A 26,851-nucleotide genomic window follows, 5' to 3' on the forward strand; every position below is an offset into this window, starting at 1 on the left:
AGCAATGCTTCCACCCTGCTGGGAGGCATACTAATGGTCAGATTAACATACTGTAGTTTTAAAATAATATGCTCCCAATTAAGCGGGATTTAACCAAATCTTTCCCAGACTGCGGTAGGATGCCAGTAATAATGCTGTTCCTGTATTGTGAATTGAAGAGGTATTACGAATTTTAGTTTCAAGTTACCTCCTGGGTTATTTTTAATGCCTCACCTTTTTTTCTGAAAAATATGAGTTGCTGCTACTGTCCCTCGCGTGTTTCTGATGGAAAAAGGCAGGACATGAGCAACAATTGTAATATAACAATTAAACCCCAAATATTTCTTTAAAACTAATGGATAGATTGTGATTAGATGCCTACAGAGAAATTTTCTGTAATAGCCGATGAAATGCTTGGAATGGTTTGTTGCATGCTGATATATTTCATCTAAAGATACAAATTGTATGCTATTGTGTTCTTTTAATACTTGGAGTTTGGGATTTTTAGGAAGCAGTGGATGATATACTCTTATAATAAGCAGTCCTTTACCTGGAGATCATATATGTTGGATTTAGAGGTTTTCCACAGCTACCAAATAGCACAGTCCCAGCACTGTGTCACTCCTAAAGAGTAATCAAATATGCTGAGAAATAAGCAAGCCAGAATTTGTTGCTTTAATTTGAAAATGTACATAGTGGATTCTTCCAAAAAAACAGTTTCTGTCTTTAGATAGATAGATAGAAACTATCTATCTTTAGATAGAAACAAATCCCGCAGCTCATACGATATTCAAACCAAATTATTTCTGATTTGAGTGGGTGGTTTACAGGAGTAAGAACTATTTGGATTTTGTCCTTATTTTTAGGAAGTTTCAAAAAGGAGAAGTTGTAACTTCTAAGTTATTCAAATGCTGTGAATTAAAACCTGTGCCTTAAACAACACAGTAGATACCTACCAGATTGTTCCAAATGAACTTGGTGATGGTCTGTGAGGTGACATTCCTCCTAGGATTGTAGTGTAGTGGAAGTGCACACTGAAGGCTGCTCTTTGCTTGCTTGGCAAGCTTTTTATGCCAGGTTAGCAGACTCTGATGGATGTGCGATGTAATACATTGTGTTTGTCAGAATTTTTCAAGACTATGTGGTATAATACAAGGGCATGTGAGAGCTGGCTTTTACAAGGGCTAATTATAACTTGCACTTGCTGTCATGTGTGATGTTGCATTCAGGACCTGGCCGTATAACATTTTTTTTCTGGGAAGTTCTCATTGACTTCAGTGATATCAGTATTTCAGCCTGTAAAATTTTTACTTGCAAGTGGTATTATTCAATCTATTCTTGTTTGCATTGCCAGCAACATATTAGCCATTAGAATAATGAACAAAAATTGCTCATATCGGTATAATTTGCCTTTTTCTTTTTCTTCTGTCTGTTGACAGAAACATCTTGTGTGAATACAGCTCTGCTGATTTAAAAACAAGTCCTTTTTGTGAACTAATCCCATGTATCAGAAAGAGCCTTCCTGCCCAGACAGGCTGTATTTCTCCTTGGTGTACTGGGTGCTGTATTGCTATTGCTGTGGTGAATTGCATTCTTCTGCAAGTGGCAGTCCACCTTTGAAAGGAGAATATACTAGCAGATCACATAACATGATCACAGATAGTCAAGAAATCAATGTTTCTGACCTGGAATATGGACAGAACATTTTGCATCTGATGTGTAAGAGTTATCTGGTAGAGTAAGAGTCATTCATTCAAAAGAAGAGCTGGCAACACTACATTTGGACCAGGTTAAAAAAAATGCACCACAGAACGTTTTTAACTACAGTTTGATTTGTAGAGCGAGATCTCAAAAGGAGAAATAGTATTATTGCTGTCCTGACTCTCAAGGATGCTCTCACAGTATCATCAGGTTTGGTGCATGCTAGCTGCCGTTTTGCTCCCAGGGAAGTAACTCTGTGCAGTGGGTATAAAGTTGGATTCTAATTTCTGATATAAAGTAAGATTTTCATAAAAAACAATGTGGCATGCAAGGCTAAATCCCATTTATTAAAAACAAAGCCAAACCTCATCTTTTAATGGCCTCTGGCATTCTTTTAAATAACTCTTTAGTAGTGAATGATATATTTAATGTTGTTTAATTGGACCAGATTTGAGTCAGGGCTTGGATTGCAGAGGTCCCTTCTAACCAGAAGTACTCTGTGATTACTTTCTGTTTCATCTTCCTTTTATAGTCCTGTTCTCAACTTCCTTGCTGTTAGAGAGAGGTTTGATCCAGAGATGAATATAAGCAGCTCTGTTCCATACATTTCTAACTGCATATTTGCATATTCCATTTTCAATGCAACTTACGTGACTGATTTCCTCTGAATCCACTCCAGAAATAAAGTAGTTACGTTTGGACTATTGTGTTTTAATTGGCAGTTTCCTTTTCCTTATGAATCTGTTAGCATAACATGAATTGCTATGCTGTTTCTTGGAGTCATGATTATTTATCAAGTTTACAGTACAGCAAGTGGCTTGCTGTGTCTTATGGTTATAGAAGTACAGAGTATTTCTAATGTGCTTTTCAGATTGTATTTTTCTAGATTTATACAGTCTGCTCTGGCTCTGTTGAGGCATTTAGTTCCTTTTTCTGAATAGTGATTTTTCTGTTTCATACACGTCCAAGAAATAGATTAGAATTAAATACTGTATATTGAAAAAAAAAGCCACTTAGATTACTGGAAACAGCTGCTATCCAGCTGGGACTAGAATGCATTTCTCAGGCACTTCTCTCTAACATTTTAAAGGTCATTTTACAAATGAATCCAGGAACATCAAGAAATGAAATTATGAACTCAGAATTCTGGCAGTGGTTATTTCAGCAGTGTATCGTATTCACTGTGTCACCTCTAATGCATGATCGTGGTGCTTGCGTACTTCTCACTTTATGGCCCCTTTCTAAAACTATCGTATCCAAATAAACATCAGAAGTCGTTCTTGCATCAGATGTGATATGAATATCTGATTTCAGTCACAGTGCTTGTTCCTGACCAGGTTGAACCATTGTTGTGATCATATTATTGTAGCCATAATATATGTAGTAACAGTCCCTAAATGGGAAGCAGTCATACACAGTAAACAGGAATGGAATAGTGTTCCTGCTGACGTTAATTCAAGCATCCAGCAATCAGTAAGTTGAGTGGAGCAATTAAGATTATGTAATTACTGGTCTGTGCTTAAAGATACTTTGAAGATTTAAACAGGTATTGCCATGAAGAACTGTGCAGCAGCCTCTGTACCCTTGCTTTGTTGTTTGTATGGCAGTTGGTAACTATTGGCAGTGCTTGGAAAGTCCCCGTTCTACTTTTAGCTTGTATTTGCGTGTTTGCTGGTACAAGCACACACACGCCCAGCTGGCTTTTATTGTCAGTTGTGAACCTTCTAATTTGGGAATTTTACAATCTAAGAAAAGATACTTCGTGCTTTTTTTAGTCCTGCCTTGCTGCACACACTTAAATTCATTAAAGAGCTGGAAGGAATGTTCACCTGAGAGCAGATTTATTTTCTTTTCCTCTCTTGATGTTAACACTTACCTTTAGTAAGCTCTACTCTGTATTCAGAGGTAAGCATGTGAGTCTCTCCCACTGATAGGGGAAGAGAAGGGCCGTGTTTAATTCCTTTGTTGCAATGCATTTCTGTTGACATTAACAAGAGCTCCAGATATCAGCTGCCTTTTAATCCTGACCCAGTGATGTGGATGAGCTCTTGCATCTGTACAGAGTTCTCTGGGCTCCATATGGGCCATGGCTCAAACTGCAGAATCACAGCCTCAGGGAAATCATGCAGTGTTAATGTGCTGCCCTGGGGTTTGGGAGACCCAGGTTCTATTCCTCCCTTGCTGCAAATTCTGGTGTGACCTTGCAGATTCATCTGGCATCTCAATTTGTCTCTGTGTCTTGCAAAGTGTTGGGAGACGCTCTGCTGCTAGAATGGGGGCTCAGTGATACTTATGACAGGATGCACCTTAGGACGGGAATTGAGTACTGTCTTTGAACAGTACACAAAAAATAATAAAAGGGAAATAAAAGGGATTTACAGCCCTTATTATAAAGACATTACTACAAGAGAATAGTGCTAACAAAAAATAACAGATGTAATATTTCTTTCTCCAGTATACCCCTCCTCCATAACATGGTGTTCAGTTGCCTCAGTTTCCAAAAGATGGTTTTCATTGTTCTTCCAATACTATTGGGATTTATTAAGATGCAGCAAAGTTTCTAGGTAGGACTTAATGATCTGGAGGGTGGTATCCCACTTTCATGGCTGAGATTGGAACTATGCATCATTTAGAAAAAAACCAAAATGAACCCAAGTAGTGTATGTGACTGTTAGATCGCTCAAGGAATAGCTGCTGGCACAGGTCTCTTCTGAAAAGCCTGTTTTGCGTTGGGAGGTGTGCTAGTTTACTGATTACTGTTTTGAAGTGGAATTATTTGCTGGTACGTGGTTCTCGTGCTGTCAGATTCCGAGGACCTTACAACCAGCAAGAGGATTCAGTGAAGTGTACACCTAAGCTCTTTCCATGCATAGACATGATGTTTGTGAGAGGAGCTGAGAACGGATCAAAGCAGCCCCCAAACCACTTGAAAGTAATGTGTGCTTCCCACTCCTCTGTACTATATTCTCCTGGGCAATTGAAAGACTGTGTGTTTGCGTAGGGGCTGAGAGGGGAAATGTATATTTTTTTTCTGCCTTTATTGTGGGAGAAGGGTGCTGTTTTTGTGCTAGACTGAAGAAATCCTTGGCTTGTAGTCCAAGGTGTGAGCTGGAATGAATTGTTGTAGGCCTCATTTATCTTAATAGACCTGAGGAGGTTTGACAGCAGCTGAGACTTTGGGTTGCTGAATGCGAACGTTGTGACTGTAAAAGTTCATTACGCTATCTGGCTTTACATGTAGATAGCCTGAACTTCTGAGATTAGATTATGCATCTCTGTCAACATTGCAAGTTAGGTATAGTAATGGAGGAAAAGGACTATACTGCTTTTTTGTTTTTGAGGTCTGTCCAAATCAATTCCTTGCATCACGGTGGTAATTTCCCTTGGGTGGTTTATCTATTACCAGATAACATGAGGTTATTAAATACGTGTGCACAGCAGGCACTCGTTATCTGTTTGTGCATTGTTGCCCTCTGTTACAAACATTCTATATACACATGTGTATTACAAATGACGTGCCTCTATCTGGTTATAAATATTTTCCATTTGGAATTACCTGCTTCTGCTACAGAGATGAGAGGTGATCACTTGAGCATGAAAGATAAGGGGCCAGAGGAAAGGAAAATAAAAATTATGAAGTACTGAGCTGCATACGAAATAAGTGACATAATCCAACGTACAAGCCTATTACATAAAGTGCAGCAAACAGTTTTTCTTACATGCCTAGCTGCTGCCATGAATTCAAGTTATTACATGAATTCAGGTTGTGTGCCTACAGAGTGACTGAGAGGGAAGAGAGGGTTGTTGTTTTTTTTTTGCAGCAAACCTGGTATAGCAGGCTTTCTTTATTTGCCAGAAAGAAAGTTAGCTATGGTAATACATTCTGTTTTTCTAAATCATTATTGGAAGAGTGGAAAAGCAGCTCTTCCTGTTCCTGAGACTTTGGGCCACAAATAATCAGATAAACAAGATGGAAATATCTTGGTTTAAAATTAATTAGTTTGTGCGAATTCTGTCTTTTTGCCAATTTACTTGCCTTTCTTGCAGAAGCAAGATGTAGCTGATGAGATGCTCCTAGTATGGCAGCAGGTCTCATGGCGTACCGACTTCTTGTGCTCTGCCAGTCGGCCGTTTTGCCTTGGTGCAAGGCAGAGGATCCCATTCTGGCCTACTGCATGGGGCGTTCAGGAAGGCCCTGGGATCCTTGCCAGGAGCAAACTGACCAGTGGGCTCTTGGGTCTTGTATTCCTGCAGCTGCTGTAATGATTTGCCTTTAAAAGTGTCCTTTATGATCCCAGAAAATATCCAACATGGATATTTACCTGGGGACCAGACTGTGCCTTCTAGGCAGCTCAATGAACACACAAAGCTAGAGCATAAAAATAATGAATTGGCAGGATTTTGCCCCTTTCATATTGTGTGTCAATCCACAATTTCTGGCACAGGGAGGACAATTGTTACGTTAAACCCCATTCTGTATTGAAGAATAATTTCTTTCCCTTCATAGTAAAAGAAGCCATGTTTGTGCCAAGTGCTAAGGTTAAAGAGGGACATGGTAATTCCTGGGCCTTTGACATGAAAATAGATTTTTCCCTAAAGGTAAAAGCACAAGGCTTGCAGAGATAGCAGTAACATCCAACATTCTGCTGCACCGAAGTCAGCAGGGACTTCTAGGCTTTAGAAAATGCATAAAGTTAGGAGAGAGCTTTTATTTATTTATTTATTTATTATTTTAGCTCTGTTGGCAAACTTACAGCTAAGAAGAAGAGTTTTAAAAAGTCAGTAAAATGCACCTGTCTCAGCAAATCATGAGTGCCAGACTTTACAAATGTAATCGTTCTGAGAGATGTGAGGACTCATTTAAGCATTCAGAATGGGAGTACATTAAAGCATGAAAGTTATTGGAAGTGAGGCTTAATTGACTGTTCTTTCAGCTACTTCTCTATGAATGTGAGGCAGTAATTTATTATTTATGACAACACTGTATCAATAACTTCAAAATTTGAAGTCTGGGGACAGATCCACAGCTGCTGTAGGACACTGGAGTCCCACAGGGCTAAGACGCCTTACATCATTGAGCATCTAGCCTGATAACTTCCCAATTTAGGGAAGGTAGAGGCATAGAAAACATTGGCCACTTGCACACGACTGGATGAAGAGCATGATCCGTAGATGGTTTTCTTTCTGAGAAACTCCCTGGGGCATATGTGAGAAATCTTTTCCATATTGTATGGCCTGCCACAACCCCCCAGCGTTCGAAGAGGAGGCAGGACTGTGGTCCAGATTGCCCCTCTGAGGTAGGACTGACCACTCGCACAAGCCAAGGAAGCTGCAATGTTGCAAGGAGAGCAGTTGCATTGCCAGGGCCTCTCTCAAGCCCACCATGCTCTCAGACCATATCCTGAAAGGAAGATGGCTTGTGAAGGGATTTTCATGAACTAAATGATCCCTTCACATACAATCTCTGTAGCTGTGGGACGGCTGACATCTCCTGACTCGTTATGCTCCCTGTCTCCATCCTGCCTTGCCTCTGCCCCTTCCTAAGAAAGCAAAGTTGCATGAATTCTTCAGCACTGCTTAGTTGTGCTGAATAGGGAAACTTGACAAAAAAAAATCTTTGTATATTTGTTAAACGCAAACAAACAACCTCTTAGAAGTATTAGAACTTAATTATGTTAATATTAAGCATAATGATGACACATTAATTATGTTTTCTACATTTATGAGGAGAGTTGTGCTGTGCTTTCCAGCCATCTGTACCATATAGAGACAGGTGGTAGAGTGCAACATGTCCAAGTGCCAGATCGGCACCATTTTCCCATTCCATATATGGCTGCTCTTTCTCTCCAATTGCAGATACTCATTCAGCTTAGTCAAATTGAGTCCTTATTTGAGAGATTCTGCGCTGAAAGGCAAATGCATCTATCTTTATAAGACTGTTTGTTTCCATAATTAGAAGCCGAATCAACAGCGTATTGAAGATGACACATTTGCTCATTCCCTTTCTTCTCCCTATGGTGGCATAAAGCAGTGAAGCACAATAATTAATGGAAAAGACTGTTTATTATTCAGGAAATGTATCTGAAGTGGAAAAAAGCAGAGCATGGGTTAAAAATATATTGCTGAAGACCATCAGTGCCATCACAAAGTGTATGATCAGTTCTAGGGGGAGAGTCCTATTATTCAGTCCAGTTGGGCAGGGTGCTCTAAAACGGTCAAAGACAATTGAACTCAGATTTCTCATGTAAAACTCAGGAAAACATGGAATACATGAAAAAAAATGACTTAAGTATCCTGCTAGGGCATCTTTAATGTTCTTGCCAAAATAGTGACTTTTTTAGCTTCATTTACACGTCTGCTGTGTCCTGTGGCTGAGTGAAAATGATACATTTTTTTAGTAGACTTACCTTTTCTTCTGGGAAAGTCTGCACAATAGGTTTTGTAAGGCAAAGAGTGTACATAATGCTCTGCTCAGCACTCTGCCTTTGCAAAGCAAGGCTAAGCTGTTTTAAATAACAAAGGCCAGAAAATGCCTGACTGCGAAATATTACCTTGTCTCCTGTGGACATGGTACAGAGTGAGTCACTGCTTGTGGGCCAGTATTGAAGATTAGGTAAAATGCAGCACTTTCCTCCTGAGGCTGATACTGAAGTCCAGGGAAGGATTCCTCCATACTGACTGACCATGGGTAAGCCTCCAAGGTTCCTCCGAGGCGCTCTCAGGCCATTCACTTCATTTGCAAAAAGCTGCAGTGTAACCAGAAAAATTAGAAGTGTGTACTGCCTAGTAAATGTCCTGCCTAAGTAAATGTCACAGCTATAATGTACAGCTGAAGTCATGCTGGTAGCAAGCCAAGATTTGGGTTCTGTTCCATTTCCACCTATTTCTGTACTACACCTAGCTATGAAAAAGATTTTGTGTTTACTCAAGCTTATAAAGTCAGTCCACATTAGGAAAAGTATATGACAGGAGTAACAATAGCCCACTTGCTAAAAATGAAGGTGACTGAGAGAACAGTGACTTTATCAAGGGTACTGATTTTCAAGTCCTTGATTATAGCCTGCTTTCCTTTTATATATTTTATACTCAGTGGTGATGCTGCATTCTTCTGGCAAATAAAGCTTCCTGGTATTGCAAAGCTGTGAACAGCCACTTACACCAAGAGCAAAGCTTTGATCTTCGTGTTTTGATATTCACCCTCCACAATGTTACATTTTGGGAATAAAGGGCTGTTTTGCACTATATTTAGATGGGCATAATTTCAGTAACATAAATGTTGTCTTTTGAATTTAAAGTGCTGTTAGCTAGTGGTTGGTTTGATAGTTTTGTGCTTGCTACAAATCTGTGTGTGTTAGGGGATGAGCAGTAAGAACATGTGGCTTTGCACAAGCATGATAGAAAACCTGAATATGATCTTTTGACTTTATAATAGAAGAAAAGTGTATTGATCGATATGCAGCAAATCTAATACAAAGTAGAATAGTGCTCTATGCTATGTGTGTTAATGCCTCACATTGTTTACTTAAGGTGATGCAGTCATAGATAAACAATTTGAATAGATACTGGCAATATAATATGGAGAATTCTAGGAATATATTGAGTCCATTCCTAAAATATAGCTGCAGTTTAAGTACTGTGATGGACATGGTCATCAGATAATTTCTTTTTAATTCTTGTTCTTTATGAAAAACTCTAAGTATCAGAACTTTTATCTGGTATTCTCTCGCTTCCATGCCGAAAGTTCATTTATGCAAAGGTATGGGGCATGCCCAGTCCTGCAATGCCAGTGGAACCAGCTGCAAGAGCATCACGCCTGGTGGCTGGCTGTGAGTCTTTACAAAGAAGGGTGAATTTAAGGAGTCTTTGTTCTTGACCGTCTTGTCCTTTCCTCCATCTCCTCAGAGAAGTAGGTCCACTAAGGTCATATGGGTTATAAAAGTCTTCAGGTTAGAGGACCCCTTATGAAACAGCTCTGTTCCTCTTTGTCAGCTTAAGAGAGGACACGTCTGCCTCCTTTCCAAGGATGAACATTTAATGTGACTAATAAAGCGTGCTTTCTTTTAATGTTCTGTTGCTTTAACCATTCTAGTGTGCATGTTGTCCAGATCTGTTGGAGGCAACCAGTTCCCAGAGCAGTTGGCTTATCATATTGAGAATCTACCTGAGCTCAGTGCAGAAATGTCCCCCTGGCACATAGCTAGGAGCAGATTGCACTGCTAATGCCAGCAAAAAAATAGAAGAGAAAGTTTCGTTGGCTAGGTTTAAAAGAAAAACCCTGTTGTATTTTATTGTGGAGCAATTTGGGCCAGCCAACATGACAGAAGTTGTACTCCCTCCCACACTGCTGACTACGGGGTGCTGCTCCTTCCTCTGCTGGCCGCTAGTGCCATCCCTGGTCTGATGCAGCCTTCCCTCAGCTCAGTGCTCCAGGGCGTTAGATAGTGGCCAAATGCAGAGAAAAAGAAAACTGCTGTTCTCTAGAGTTTAAAGTCTAAATAGACTGAAAAGAAGAAATAAGTGTGGTGATCCCATTTTGCAGATGGGGAATTGATTATGGAGAAATTAAGTGGCTTGCTCAAGATTTCACAGAAGGGGCTAGGCAGCATTGAGCTTTTAATGCCGATTTGATGATATCCAGCTTAGCATTGTAACCACAGGAGTATTATTCTGCATCACAGCAAAGACATTTCTGGATTTGTGGGGAGATTTGGAAGAAAGGGACATTACTAACACCAAGGGAATTCTGAGTGGTACCATAACACAAACAGAACATAGCAATGCTAATAAGGAAAAGTAGTGAACAGTGTTTTCAGTTAATAATAATAATGAACAGCATATTTCAGCTCTACCTATTGGATTTTCTCATGCAATGGTCTTTAAACCAGAGATATGATAGCTGTTGATTAAAAAGTTATAGTATTTTAATTAGGAATGATTCTCCTCCGGTCTTTGTTCTCCTGAGAAAAGAGCAGAAGTCACGGAACTTTTTAGTAGAGAGAGAAAAGAGTTGTTGAAGTTTAGAAAGAAAAATAGAAAAAGGATAAATATTTCATTTTATTCTTACTTTTTTTCTTGAAATATTGATAAAGAAAGTTCATGGACAATATTTGGGCATATTTTTCTGGAAATACAAGATCATTATCTTGTTTATTGCTACAGTAACATAATATGCACTTACGTAGCTATGGTACTTTATGAGTGCTTTATTTTGTAGCATGTTCATGTTAAAAAGTGGCAAGATTCTGATGTCAGTCATGTGGGCTAAATAGTTACACTTGGAATTTTTCATTACTATATAATTTATGGTCCTTCTACTTTTTGTTTCTCTCTTTTTAGACTTACTATTTGAGAATTCTTAGTAGTTAAATCAAAAGGGAATATTTCCTTGTGTGAAGACTCCTCTTTTGCTGGAAGAACAGGTTTTTACAACTTGTCGAGCTGATGCTTGTTGTTAACGTTGAATTCTTTCCTTTCCACAGAAGAACTCAAGGACAAACTAAAGAAGTATGTTGATGAAGTGAATGCCCGTAAGCCTGGTTTCATCAAGGTTGTTCGACACAGCAAACAAGAGGGGCTGATTCGATCTCGAGTTAGTGGATGGAGAGTAGCCACAGCACCAGTAGTTGCTCTCTTTGATGCTCATGTGGAATTCAACGTGGGATGGTACGTGTCTTGAATTTCTCTGACCAAGGGACCTTTTCCAAGCACTGTTTATAAACTAGTCAATGGTGTTTCTCTTGCATATAGAGGCTGAATTAGCATTCTGATCTTTTTAATGAAGATTCAGACACAATCATGGACACAAGCATGAAAAATGTATTTGTGCTGTGTAACATAATCTAGATCCATTTTTATAGTGTGAGTTATCTGCTGGTCTAATTACAATGTATTTAAACTATATTGGAAAACTGCACGTTAAAAACATCCTCTGATAATGTAGCCCTTTGCCCATAGGGGCAAATTTATCTTCTTTTAATTAAAAAACATTGCTTCTTTTATGTCCTACCCTGTAAACAAAGAATTGTCATTTTGGCACTGAGGTTGCCACTCTGTGTAAAAGTAGCGCATAACTAAAACCATGTATTTTAACTTGTTCAGTATGGATTTAATATCTCTGTTGCTTCTTGAGTAAAAAAGATGGTAAAAAGGCAGGAGCTACTGTCCCTAGGATAGATCTATTATTAACTCTGCTCTTGATGTCCTTGATAATATTGAGAGCCTGAAGTTATCCTTATTCGGTAGCAAGGGTGTAAATGCTCTATGATATGCAGATACGCATTTCTTCTATTCACCAGCTAACATCAAGGTTAATAATGGAGCATCCTAGATAAAATATTGCAGTGTCTTATTTTGGGGCAGATCCTGCTCTGTCAAAACTCCATCTCAAAGCAAAGGGAGCTCTGAATAGGTAGCAGCTATAGACTTTGCCCTTTCTGAAATACACAGCATAAGCTGCTATTTCCATCAGTGCTACGCTTCCACTGACATAGTCTTAACATTTTTTTTTTCTTTTTTTAGGGCTGAACCAGTGCTCACTAGGATAAAAGAAAACAGAAAAAGAGTCATTTCTCCATCATTTGATAACATTAAGTATGATAATTTTGAAATAGAGGAGTATCCCCTCTCGGCACAGGGGTTTGACTGGGAGCTGTGGTGCCGATATCTGAACCCTCCTAAGTCATGGTGGAAACTGGAGAACACAACTGCTCCAATAAGGTAAGATGGAACTGTGACCTACGTTAGTGTGTCACTGGCAATGCGCATTTAGATATGACAGGTGGTGACTGGTCTCAACTATGTAATACATTTTACTGACTGTAATGTTAAATTAGATGTTAAATTAGTTAAATGTCCTTGAGCTGTCCTCTTCAGCTTTTGTCCTTGACCCCTACACAGTCATCAAGAGAACTGTTGTTTTCAGTAGATCTTTTTAAATAGGTTTCCTTGTTATTAGCATGGGGCAAAACGCATAGCCGAAGTGAAATGGTGGACTTGAATGCTCAGCAGCACTGCTTTCCCCAAATGTCTTGTCTGCTAATTTAGTGGTAATGGGCCAGAAACAGATTTTTCTTTACAAATGCATTATATAAACAGAACTGATCTGACAGTTGTATTCTTTATAATACCGTCACATAGCTTTACAGCTGTGTTATGTCCTAGGAGTTAACGCTCGTCCACTGATAGTGTGTGAGCAAAGACTGTATTAGATCCTTGCTTTGGTACAATCTAGCTCTGTACTTTCTTATCATGTCTAGAGTATTGTTAGGCTAGTACAGAACAATGCCCTTATCTCCGGAAGAGGACTACGTGCCTCTGAATCCCCTCAGCAGCTCTGCTGAGATTCCAGGCCTTTCTTCTAGCTATGCATTCGTACCAAGGAGGTCACTGGTACCTATACTCTAGCTCTCTGCAGAAAGAAAGTGTGAAGGCTGTTTTCACCAGCTGCAAAGCAGAACCTTAAATAGCAGTGGCAGCGCGAGGGAGTCATCACTACCAATCGGTTTCCATGCAGTCAGTGTAAGGGGTATCTTTCATCCAGTAGTTCTGTCTTTTTCAGGCAGACAGCTTTTTGGGGGAGCTGTCAGCTTAAACACTGCACTGCACTGACCCACATGCTGGTCGTTAGAACAGGACTCAGAATTGGAAAGTAGGAGATAAAAATTCACAGGTTTGCCACAGACATACATAAAAAGGGGTGGTAATTTCCACATCATTAGAAATGGTTATCAGTGTTAATGAACTCGGTTAACATTATGAATACGCTTTGAAATATTCTACTAAGTCCTGGAGAGGCAAACCTTCTGTATTAATTATGGTGACATTTTAAATTAGAAGTATTTAAACTCAGAATAAAGAGCAAATCTACTTTTCCATTTTACCCCCAAACTCTGTTCTATATGAGGATTGTGGAGTGAATGTCCTTTATGGATATTGGATGTTCAGGCTTGTTCCCTAGCCCTTTCCCTGGCACCTTTTTTTCAGTGCAATACACTGCATGCGTGTGCTGGATAATTCAAACAAACAAACAAACAAAAAGCCACATGTATTGATTGATGGCTTCTATCATGCCTCCAATATGCTTCTAGAATTATAACAAAGGGAAGCAGGTACTCTGAAAAATACTTGAAAAATGACACCAAAAGCAAGAGTACTTTGTCATAAAAGAAGCATAATTTTTGAAGTGACATTAACTGCTATTTTCTTCATTAATAAATACATCAGTAACAGTCTTTCATTGTTATAAAGTGGGTACTATAGCACTGCAAGTTAAAGGCACAAATGCATAGATTTCTGTAGAATTGTACAATTTCCGATTAAGACATCCTGTAATCTGTTTGAAAGCAGATGTCTACACTTATTGCAGCTTGAATGTTCCCAGTAAATGCAGGATGATTTCCCCTGCACTGCTAATTAATATCCTATTGTTACCAGAGTTCCTGATACCAGCATAATAATCAGAAAAGACATTTTTATTTCTTGCCATTGTGGATTATAAGGTAGGAGAAAAATGAAAAGGCTAAATTACTTGTATTCTCCTCCACTGCATCTCATAAAGGTAAAATAGTATTCTCTGTGCCTAAACTCTTACCTTCTTAAGATTGGCTCTGCATAGTGAAAGTTGGTTAATTCAGGTCATGACATAAATAGAGCTTACTGATTTGGTAAAGATACGTGACTTGTTTAAATTTGGCTCAGGACAATGGGCTAATGTTACAGTACGCTGGTAAGGGCAGGCATTTCTTGATTCTGTATTGCAGAACCTTATCTGAATGTTCCTATTCAAGAAGTAATTTCTTTTACATAAGCTTACAGACACAAGTTTTCTTAGCTGTAGATGAACCTAGCTTCTGGCTAAACACACAAAACTCTGCATCATTGGGTATCCTTGTTAATTATCACAGACAAGAAACCTGAGTACTTAGCAGGGACATAGACCAGAGTGGCTGATGCCTCAAAAATGAAGTTGGGACTCCTGGACCTAGTATTGTGTTAGCACTGAAATCCTGCCTGTTCTGGTGAATATGTATGTCCAATAATTTGGAGTCTGTTTTCCTTCAGTGGTGCTTATTTCACCGTAGAATCAAGAACGTTAGAAGACAAAGCTGAATAGATCTGTTTGAAAAACACCTTCCTAAGAATCTGTCTTGACACACCATTTGACCCAGCAATTATAAATATAATCTATTTCTGAATAATAAAATTGTTCATATTCTATCTGCTAACTTTGGTTACTGCTGGTTTATTCTTCCAGAAGTCCTGCATTGATTGGATGCTTCATAGTAGATAGAGAATATTTCCAAGAGATTGGCTTACTGGATGAAGGCATGGAAGTATACGGAGGAGAGAATGTGGAGCTCGGAATCAGGGTAAAGAACATAACCAACCAACACTGGTAGCTTACATTTAAAATACAGCTTGCTTCTTACTGCGGGGGAAAAAAAACAGGCAAAAATGTATGGATGATGGCATGCAAAGGAGATCCGCAGCTCTGTAGTAGTATAAATTGTTGTATTTGAGAAGGGAGGGAAAAAAAAAAAAAAGAACAAAAGCTTCTGTGTCTTTTTAAAGAACTTACCTGGGACAAGGCTAGAAATACAGAATTTGGTATTATTATTATTTTGTTCAAGTAACAATGCTAGAATTGTGCTGAGATGATATGTGAAACTCCCTGCTTACCTGTGATCCCAGACTCGTTAAGGAGGATAGTTTCTCACAGGCATAAGGGGAAAATCCTTCCTAGATTACTTGGTTTATTTAAATTAGGAAAATCGCTACGGAGCAAACTGGAATATATAGGCATTTATGCTGCCTTCCCTCTGGAGGGAAATTAAGATATTCATAAAGTGCATACGTGCACATATTTTCTTATTCCATCATACATGCTTCATCTGTTTATTGTCATAGAATCATTTAGGTTGGAAAGGACCTTTAAGATCATCGAGTCCAACCATTAACTTAATACTGCCAAGTCCACCACTAAACCATGTCCCTAAGTGCCACATCTACATGTCTTTTAATTACCTCCAGAGATGGGGACTGTCGCAGAAGGAGTGAGAGTGCACTTCACTGGTAAAAAAGAAGCAAAAAAATAAACTTTATTGATATAAACCAGTGCGTTAACAAAGTTCAATGGTAAACGCAACAGTGGTTTACCAAGATTCGATGGCAAGTTACACTTGATTATTTACTGCCTAGAGGACAGGGTCAGACAAAAACCGTCAGGGAGACCCTCCCGTTGAGTCATGAGGTTCAAAAAGGGCCCCCTTGCTTTCTAAACTCCTTCTCAGGGCGGAGTGTAGGTGCAACTGGATCTAATCCTAGTCCCAGACTTGGTCAATGGTTTATGTCTAAAGGATTATATATGCACAGTCCATCCTTTATATCACTTAGCTAAAATTTCAAAGTTTAGCCTGCTGTTAGTCACTTACGGAGGATCTGTTGCAGCAAGGAATCTCTCAACCTCAAGGAGTAACCTTGAGAGGCGTCCCTACTCAAGGGGAGATCCCGGCGTGCAGCCCGCTGCCATGCAGGAGAGCTCAGTGGGCCCTGGGCTATCCACTATTTATAGAGTAAGATGATTGACTTATATTTGCATGCCAGTAAGAGGCTTGGGCTGCTGCTCCAGACAGCCCTTGGCTACTGTGTTGCCATCCGTCCCCAAAGTCCAGCATAAGCTGGATGCAGCCATCACGACCCCCACTGGTGGTTGTCGCCTGGGCAGGGTTACTGGAAAAGGTCGGGTGGGGCTGGGGGGAGCACACCGCCACTACTGCCCTGGGCAGCCTGTTCCAATGCTTGACAACCCTTTCGGTGAAGAAATTTTTCCTAATATCCAATCTAAAATATGCAGTATTGTGTGTGATATGTGTACTTGTTTCTGTATCTCTTCACAGCTAAATACCATTTTGAAAGTACAGTGCTGTTCTGTTTGAGAATCTTTCAGGTTTTTGATACAAGAGAAATTCTTAGATAGGTGGTAATGAAAAATGATATAATGTGTGTTATAAAATTAAATTCTGAACTCTGCTGTGAAATGTTAGTGGAAGCTTGTATTTTGTGCTTTTTAGTTGCCAGAATAAAAGCATATTGTTATACAATAGCAAAAAAAGGAATTTATTTTAAAAATATAGAATTTTCTGCTGAGACTGTGAGATATAACAAAAAATCCTCATTTTTACTTCTGGGTTCCTGAAATTCTTTTTCTCCCATCTGTCAGAGATAAAGTGTTATTGCAGCAAGACTGAAGTGCAGGTCCCCTCTCACTTACATTAGAGCACAGTTTGAAGGAAAGGGAGAGAGAAATGCAAGACTGCTTCTTTTAATAACACCATTCTCCTCACTGTGAGGGTCAGAGAGCCACCTTCTGTTCCCGAAACCTGATTTTGCAGCTCAGTGTTGCAATGAGTTGAAAATTAGTGTCACTTTGATTTTTCTTTTCTTTTTTCAACTGACAAAACTATTGTCCCTTTGTGAGTGCGAGGAGTTTTATCTAGTTTTGCATCATGAGATGTATGCTGTCCAGTCCGCTGTACTTAGCCTTGCAGATGTTGATTGGGAAGAGTACTTTGATAGACAAGACCAGAGAGAAACAAATCTCTGCATAACTGAAACTCTGGAGTAGACTGGATCACTGGAATAAGGCCCAACACTGCTCTGATTTCCTTATGGCTTTTTGTCTGTCTCCAGGGAAGCAGTGCCTGACCTACATAAAATACTTTCATCTGTAACAGATCGTAGTGTGCAAGGTAGCATAATGTATGCTGTCTCATCTGACTTTATCCTGACTTGGATCTGTATTCCTGGCTGTATCAAAACAAATTACTGAGCTGTAATTTTTTTGGTTTATTACCAACTCTTCTCACAATTCTCAGCATATCCCAGATCATACCAGGATGAATACAAATGTACAGTGCAATATTAGAGCTTCTGGGAAGCATGGTAGTATTTCTACAGATGTGAACCTTGAAAAGCAAGCTCCTTCCCTCAGCCGCCTGCCTCTGGCACACACCTGTGGCCATACACCGTGTCTTGGCAAAATACAGGTGGCTGCTTCAAATACACTCTTGTATTATGGCCGGCAGCCATGTCATTCAGTTGCATCCTAAGCACTTGTCCCTAGAGGGGCAGCTCCCAGGGGCTGCCTTCCGTTTCCTTTAGATAGGGGTATGTGGAAAACTGTAGGCCAGATGGTCTGTCTCTGCTGCTGAACTACATTTTCGCCTCTGCAGCACCAAATAGTCATCTCTGGATTACTTGTGTTGCTTTCAACTGCGAGGCCTACGATGAATCACTTAATAACGACAGTAATTGTTCCGCAAAAGCTACGTTATAATTACAGTATCAGTGCGATAAATAATGTTTCCATTTTAAAATTATGCTTTCCAATCCGTGACTATGGATTGCTTGCTGTGCTTCATCTTTCCTTGCCATTTTCCTTTTTTAAAGAAGTATCTAGCTTCATTTAGTATTCTGTTGTGTGATATGCATTATCATCTAGGGGTGGATAAGCAGACACCGTGTGCCCAAACTGGCCTCGTATCCAGGCTAGCCAAGAAGTATGATGATGTGTATCACATTCTCTGATATGATGAAGTGGTTATCTGGTGAAATTTCCTTAATTTTTTTCCATGGCTTGAGTTTCTAAGCAAATTTCACACAGCCTGTTCCCATTCTTTGCAGTATTTAGGCACTGGAAGCCAGTTCTTTCATTGGGAAATTTTATGCATAAGCATGTAAGAGCAAACATCTACAGGAACAGGAGAAGTTACTTTCAACTACAGAAATAACAGTAAGAGTTAGGATCATTTGAGCTACCTGTTCATCTTAAACACACTAAGTAGAATGTGGCCCCATGTCCTTATATTACTAATTTTGTTCCAGAGGATGTAAAACTACTGTGAGCCAAACTCATATGCAGACCAGCTGCAGCATCCTGTGACAGGACTGGGTAAATCGCTGCGTCTGTGCCTATGCAGAGTCAAAGCCTTATTCTCCATTTGCTTTGTGAGCAGCTGCATCTTCAGTGATGTGAGATAAGATTTAGTATCCCAGCTGAGATGCTTCTGAGAAGCAAAGTCTACCTATTTAGGATTTCTTTTCATTATAAAGGAGAAACCATTGCCATGTCTTCTAAAATATTGAAATGGTTTGTTTTCAGCTGAACTGCTGGGGTTTTCACTGTGCAGGAACAAGAATTAGACCCTGACAAAATGGAGGCTTATCCCAGTATCCTCTCTCAGGAGGTATTTTTGTCACCTCATCATCTGCACAAATATCTAGTTATTTGTGTTACATGAGTGCAAGAAACCCCCCAACTATTGGAAACTGTATCTGAAGTATCCATTGTTGGTAAACCACAACAAGCCACGTAAAACAGGTCTTTGATTGATGGATTATTCTCTTGACTCTGATGAATTAATTTCTCTACTCAGCTCTATTTGTCTCTAAGTTGGTTTATTATTTTAACTTCTAAGAATTTTACCCTTGTCTGTGGCTTTGTAATAACATTTGTAAAGTATTAAACATGTATTATTAAATAAATATTAATAGAGTTCTGTTGCCTTGAGCTAGAAGCTGACAGATGAGTTCAAAATATGAATGCATTTTGAATCTTAGAAGCAATGCTGTATTTTCTCCTCAAGCAAATGTTTGCTTGCAAGGCTATTTATTTGCCCCATAAGAAAATAAAGGCAGGCTGGTTGATGCAAGACTTGACAGCATCCTTTTTGAGCAGCTTGGGCACTTTATCTGGGATTTTTGAAAGATTCGTTTACTGTGCCCCAGAATCATATTCTTAAATTCAGTTAGGATGAGTAATGCTTCTTTTTGGTTTATGTTCAGTCATTCCCAGTTGAATGGACTTAAGTGTGCTTTCAAGGGACAAGATTGCATTTGGAGGGCAAACTGGAATCACATTGCTTATCCAAGAGACCAAATAGGAACTGTGTTGGTGACTGCCTTATACTGGAAACAAAATGTGAGTGCAAGGCTGGTGTTTCTCACCGTTATTTGGGCTCTGCTTCTGGGTTGTGCTTGCACTTACGGAAGCCCCTACAAATCCAATGCAATCAATTAGATCCTGCATTAGATGGTTCAAGTCTACTTTTCAGTAGGCTTCTTAAGGGCCTATTCCAATTCCTGCTGAAGTCAGCAGAAGATTTTCTATCAAGAGCAAGCCTTTAGCAATCATTTTGTCTTTTAAAGCAGCCTACATGTTTGATAAAGCTTCCAAATATCAGCTACAACAAAGTTGTTTGTACCACTTTTAGGGATGCCTGAACAAATATTCAGTGATTCAGAGTCAAGGGAACGTAAGCCTGGGCTTTGACTTGAAGTAGTTAGTATGTCGCAAAGAATTTGTGCTTGCAGATGAATTTGTTTTCACAGGGATATAATGGCCCTGTTAAATGGGTAAGAGGAAAATTTCTTAGAAGGTAGTAGCTCTTTAAGGGAAAAGGAATGGATCTTGCTCCCGCTAAACGATATATCAAGACTTTGCATCAGCTTACCCAGGAGGAAAATTGCATTTATAGTTCAGACTGAGTATGGCATGCTACTTTTATACAGTATATTGCCATAGTGAAATTAGTTGTATTTGCAATAAAATAACATATAATAAATAGATCTGCTTCTTTTCTTGTTAGTCTGGCGGTTTGTCTATAGAACTTACGTGAAGCTGATGCTTTTTCTGTTGGTGGAGAACTAGACGAATGCAGGTTATGAACAGAGGTGCAGAAATGAGTTATTTGACCAGAAAATAGTCCCAGTGTTCTTTGGGGGTTTTTTTGAAGGTGCTTTTGGCTCTATCTATCTATCTGTCTTCTTTTTTCTGTTTTAACCTCCCCCCACCCCAGCTTCTGGAATCATGATTCTTCATTGCTGACTAGTTAACCCAGTCTCTCTCATATGGTGCATAGAAGCCTATTGTTGGCTTACATGTCCAGTCATTTCCAGTCCAAAGTGTTTGTGTATCCCACTTGTTTCTCACCTGAGATCTCTTTCTTATAATAAGTCCTTGTAAGAGTGGTGTTCTTGATGATCACGGGCAAGTGCAGATACTTACATTTGCCCCCAGATCTCCATATTTATCTGAAAACATTTTGGACTTTTTCCTCTTTCCCTAGAAGTTTCCAGCAATTTTACCTGTCAGTGTTTCTAATACAGGCAATGAATTATATGAAAACTTGAATATATTACCTGTAAATAGATGTCTGTTTTTATTAAGGAAAGCCTTTGCACAGTGTACAAGTTAGGGTGTAGTTTCACAACACATAGGCTTAAACAGCTACACTGGTTTACATTTTCTCCTTCTTCTTGCCATCCTCTTGTTCTCACTCTTGCAGCACACCAGTGCTTTGGCTCTGCCAGCATAGTTGTCTGAATGGCTGCCTTGTACCCACTGTCTCTCAACACCTTCAGTTCAGAAGTAAACCTTTACATTGTATTTTAAACTGCAGGGTTAATTTTAATGTTAATCCATTTGTGATTTACCATGCTGCCTCACAAACTGTTGTGTTAGGAAAAATGAGAGGCTGGTGTGCCAAGAGGTGGAAATGACTGGGAGGGAACAAAGAAAGTGAGGGGATTTTTCACAGAGCTGCTGTATTGTGGAACAGTTTGCACGGAGAGTGAGCAGTGGGATGTGTCATGTGTGCATGGTGTCCCTTTTTGTCCTTGCTGCCGGGTCCCCTTTCGTGGCACTCCACTGAGCAATGTAGATCTTCCCTAAATTCCCTTCAGAACAATGAATCTAGACGCCCCCATTCTTGCACTTTCAGGTACTGTCACTTGCTGTGGTCTTAAAGCCATGTTTTTAACTGATTTTAATAAATAGGCCATAGCCCTTCCCACTAGGGAATGATTTGCTGTACAGAAAAAGTCCTTAGTGTATGGTCACAGGTGCTGTTCAACAGTATTAGGTTGATGATGTGCGAAGGGGAAGGGCTGCGAAGTACAGGAATAAGAATATTCTTAACTGCTACTTCTAGGTAACATTTAAATACTGCTTTTTAAGATAGTGATTTCTCTTTAACTTTACATTAAAGCTTTAAATAGAAACATCAATTTCATTTTTATCCGTTTTGTGAATTAAGAAGAGATCATTTCTAGACTGAAGTCCGCAAGAAAAATTTGTAAAGATTGGCCAAATGTTACTTCTTACAAGAAGTAGCCAATGCTTTTCATAGCTCACACTTTCACCAAGATAAAAATAATTCCTCGGCAGTGCAGGTATGGCCTAATACTTGCTTAGCACCCTGTGTAACCAGTAGTGGCTTCTCAGTGTGGCCAGAATTATTGCTTAGGTTAGTTTTGTTTTGGAAAGTACCTCACTGTGTTAACAACCTGAATCCCAAGATGACACAGACTAAAATTCTCTCATTTACAGGGTCGTAATTTCAACAGGAAAAAAAACCCAGCCTCTATTGAGAATAAAATAAGGAATTGTCGTGCCTCCAAACGGGTGTCAGTTGTGTCATCAACAGAAACAGGCTTTCTGTGGCTTGTTCTGGTTTTGTGTCAAACCTACAGTGGAATAATTGGTTTTTTCCCTCGTTTTGCCCATGAATGCCTCAGCGGGTAACCTGCAGCTACAGCATGTGTAATTATACATACAGACAACATTACCAGTGAATCACTTTTGTGTTTTTGCTTTTCCTGGGAAGAGAACATTTTATTGGCTACTTGCACTGGAAAGCAAATGATTGATACAGCACCAGCTAACACGTGGCATCGCTATACCCTACAAGGAAGGAGGCAGAGGCACTTGAAGATTTCTCACAGATGTTTTTTCACCAGTTATGCCTGTGTGGTTGCACGTTACCAACTGGGCAGTAATATAGACATCTTGATGTTTTATGAGAGGAAATTGTTGTTTATAGTGGCATGGAAAGAAGTAAACCAGTTTAAGTCAATAAGCACTTACAAATCAGTGGACTGAGGTGAGATGCAAATTAATTAGTGCATTATTATAAGATAACTTCATGTTTAATATCTTTCTGCGCTTTAAGTCATGGCATGGTGGCAATGCCATTGTAGCTTCTGGTATTACAATTCTTCATGGCCTAGTCTGTGAAGATTCTGTACTCGTTTTAATGTGATACTGAGGGGAGATCTTTCTAGAATTTAATTTCATGGCAAGTTTTTAGTACTGCAAGACTGATTTAGTAATCTAACAAAGATTAGAGGAAGACCAGTGTGGGAGAGCAAGGGATTGTTGTGCTGTAACAGAGCTGGGTAGATGACTGGGATGGATTCACCAGGATGGATCCAGCGTGTTTGGGTCAAAGCTGCAAAGGCCAGATACCTTTACATGTGTCAGAGCACCTTGTGTTGTAAGTCAAGCAAGTGGGGCAGAAGACTAGCTTGGCTGAACAGGGAACCCCTCATGGAGCTCAAGAGGAAAAAGAAATTGTATGATCTCTGGAAGCGAGGTCACACTTTGCAGGAAGATTACAGAGCTGTGGTTCATACATGCAGGGAGAAGACATGAAAGGCCAAAGCTCATTTAGAGTTGAAACTGGCCAGTGTTGTGTCAGGTAACAAGAAGGGCTTTTTAAAGTAAGCTAATAGCAAGAGGAGGTCTAAAGAAAACATTGGACTGATACTTGTTGAAGATGGTCATCCAACTAATAGGGATGAAGAAAAAGCGGAGGCATTCAATGTGGTTTTTGCCTCAGTCTTTAATAATATTGATACACCTTGGGCTGTCTGGTCCCCTGAGATGGAGGACGATGAGTGTGGGAACAGTGACTTTCCATTTGTGGACACTGAAATTGTAAGGGGCCAGCTGTATCAGCTGAATGTTCACAGGTCCATGGGACCTGATGGGATTCCCCCCAGAGTACTGAAGGAGCTAGTGGATGTTATGGCAGGACACCTCTCAATTGTCTACCAAAGGTCTTGGGAATCTGGGAAGGTCCCTGCTGACTGCAAGCTAGCCAACGGTATTCCAATCTACAAGAAGGGCATGATGGAAGACCCAGGGAACTACAGATCTGTTAGTCTAACCTCAGTTCCTGGAAAAAATATGGAGAAGATAATACTGGGTACTGCTGAAAGACATTTAAAGAATAATGCAATCATCAGGTACGCTCAACATGGGTTCACAAAAGGAAAGTCCTGTTTAACTAAGTTGATGTCCTTCTATGATAAGGTCACCTGCCTAGCGGATGAAGGGAAGGCAGTGGATGTAGTTTTTCTGGATTTTAGTAAGGCTTTTGATACTGTCCCTCACAGTGTCCTTCTGGACAAGTTGTCCAACTGTGGGATAAGCAGGTTGACGGTGCGCTGGGTGGAGAACTGGCTGAATGGCAGGGCTCAAAGGGTTGTAGCGAATGGGGCTACATCTAGCTGGCAACTGGTCACCAGTGGTGTTCCTCAGGGTTCAATTCTGGGGCCGGTCCTGTTCAATATATTTATCAATGATCAGGATGTAGGAGTTGAATGCACCGTTAGCAAGTTTGCTGATGATACCAAACTGGGAGGTGCTGTTGACTCTCTTGAGGGACAAGTTGCCTTGCAGAGGGATCTAGATAGATTGGAGCATTGGGCAACGATTAATGGGATGAAATTTAACAAGTCTTAATGTCAGATTGTGCGCCTAGGATGGACTAATGCCGGGCACAAGTATAAATTGGGAGAGGAATGGCTGGAGAACAGCCCTGCAAAAGGGGATCTGGGGGTGCTGGTTGACAGCAGGCTCAATATGAGTCAGCAGTGTGCCCTGGCAGCCAAGAGGGCATCAAACAGAATATAACCAGCCGGTCAAAAGAGGTGATTATCCCGCTGTATTCAGCATTGGTGTAGCCTCACCTTGAGTACAGCGTGCAGTTCTGGGCCCTACAGTTTAAGAAGGATGTGAAGGTCCTTGAATGCATCCAGAGGAGGGCAAGACAGCTGGTGAAAGGGCTGGAAGGAGTGTCCTATGAGGAGCAGCTAAGGACTTTGGGCTTGTCTAGTTTGGAGAGAAGGAGGCTGAGGGGCAACCTCATTGCTCTCCACAGCTTCCTAAGGAGGAGAAGTGGAGAAAAGGAGGTGCTGATTTCTTCTCCCTGGTACCCAGTGATAGGGCGCATGGGAATGGTTCAAAGCTGCACCAGGGGAGGTTTAGACTGGACATTAGGAAGCACTTCTTTACCGAGAGGGTGGTCAAACACTGCAACAGGCTTCCTGGAGAGGTGGTCGATGCCCCACGCCTGTCAGTGTTTAAGAGGCATGCTTCAACTTTTGGTCAGCCCTGAATTGGTCAGATGGTTGGACTAAATGATCGTTGTACATCCCTTCCAACTGAAAATATTCTATTCTATTCTATTCTATTCTATTCTATTCTATTCTATTCTATTCTATTCTATTCTATTCTTAGCTTGGTATTCTGGTATTGATCAAGTCTTCAGGATTAGTGCAAGATTAACAAGACTGATCAAGCTAAGTACACCTGTAGGTAGGGGAAAGAAAGGCAAAACCATAAAAGACGGGCAGTGCAATAAGTTGCTCCGTGAATACTAAAGCAATGATGATATGGTTATTCAGTTTGCCATTTTTTTGCCTTTAAGATGAAAAGTGATTTCTTTTACTTCCTGTTCATGACTTAAACTTGGCAATGAAGTGATTTATGTGTCAGTTATTTGCTGTGCCTAGCAATGAGATAGACACATTTGAAAAAGAACTGAATGAAGCTGTATGCCTTCAGTGACCCTTGAAGCATGTTATCTCCTAGTAACACAAGGCATAGAGTAGTTCCTGCAATTGTAAACCAGCAACACAATGTACGTAGTTTAACAATACATTGTGAAAGTTTCACAGCTCATGAAGATATGTGCAAAATTAATCCCTGCAGAACAAAACAATTTTTAAAAGTACATAATGAAGCAATTAGCTAGAAGAGGAAGAAAACTACTGACAGTTTAATACGGGAAGAATCTTTACATGTATTACTTTTTCAATGAGTGTTTTATAAAGGCACAATTAATGTAAAATGAGGCCTATGAGGCAATTAATGATGACTTCAAAAGTAAGATTTAAGGGATAATTTCCATTTTAAAAATTGAGAGGAGCTCTAGTTATGTTAAAGCCTTTTATTTCCTTTTAAAAAGTCTTTTAGATTGTGTGGGTGTGTCTTTGTAGGGTGTTTACAGTTTCATGTTAAGATTATCAGCTTGGTTATGGAAAAAAGCTATTCTCACATACAAATAGATAAGTTTACCTGAAAGTATGATAGGTTTGTATGGTGCTGAGAAGTAGAATAGTCTTCAAAAACCTCACAGGGCTTCAGTAAAACAGATGAACTAATTTTAAAAATCTTTCCCTTCAGTCTCTGATTTCTCTGTGCTGTTCTGAGCTGTGACTATAAGCAGTCACCTCTTGAAATTAAGTTACACTCTAGCGTCCCACTCTGCAGGGGTACATGCCAATGATATGATTCTCTTTTCCAGCCCATTCAGCATCTAGAAGCAGGGAGTAAACCAGAATCATAGCTTCAGTAAGCAGTGTATTTTCTTCTTCTTCCTGTCCATCTATATTCTGATTTTTCTAATCCTGAGTTTATGTGACTCAGGCCAGGATTCCATGTTTAATGCTACTGTTTGGGCAGACTTCTTCAATGAGAGGAAGCTGTTTGAGACCAGTGGGATAAGCAAAGCTGTGCATGGTTTCTTGCTGAATTTGGGAAATTTAGCCAAATCCATCAGTACTTATTGCAGTCACTGCTGCAATTATTTAGTGAAGTTTGTCTGACTTCAGTGGAGATACGACCTAAATAAAGATTAACATATTTCATCCAGTGAATATAGTTTCTAGGTTTACAGAGACAAATGTACATGACAATCCAGAAACTTGCAGGATGCAATCCAAAACCCACTGATTGCTACTGGAAACATGAATGTGGATTTCAGTGATCTTTGTATCTGACCATTTTCCCTGTCCTTTCTGCAGTCATCTGTCAAGATACCAAAATAAAAATGCAAACCGAAAATGATCACAGACTTAACTCATGGTATTGAATAAAAATAGTTTAGTCATACTTTCCTGTAAAGCATCAAGCTCATTATTGGTTATCAGTAAATGATTATTAGTAATGACAAAGGTTAACAAGATTCACAAATATTTTTTGCATTAAATTGTTTCCCAAAATATATTTTGAATATATTGGTGACTATTTGTTTATATTCACAGT

At 39.7% G+C, this 26,851-nt stretch overlaps 1 protein-coding gene across 5 annotated transcripts in view; it reads left to right on the top strand.

The window, feature by feature from the left end:
- The window catches only part of GALNT18 (polypeptide N-acetylgalactosaminyltransferase 18), a 279,026-nt gene that overhangs the window by 185,642 nt on the left and 66,533 nt on the right, over window positions 1-26,851 (top strand). For all 5 annotated transcript variants that reach the window (XM_087744745.1, XM_087744755.1, XM_087744773.1 and 2 more), the window contains exons 5-7: window positions 11,160-11,343; window positions 12,199-12,396; window positions 14,933-15,047. In XM_087744745.1, the coding sequence (XP_087600871.1) occupies window positions 11,160-11,343; window positions 12,199-12,396; window positions 14,933-15,047 (497 nt within the window). The remainder of the gene's footprint in view (window positions 1-11,159; window positions 11,344-12,198; window positions 12,397-14,932; window positions 15,048-26,851) is intronic.

The sequence above is a fragment of the Nipponia nippon genome, unplaced genomic scaffold (genome assembly GCF_047370975.1).
Source record: "Nipponia nippon isolate SJK-2023a ecotype South Korea unplaced genomic scaffold, ASM4737097v1 scaffold_10, whole genome shotgun sequence".
NCBI classification, from domain to species: domain Eukaryota; kingdom Metazoa; phylum Chordata; class Aves; order Pelecaniformes; family Threskiornithidae; genus Nipponia; species Nipponia nippon.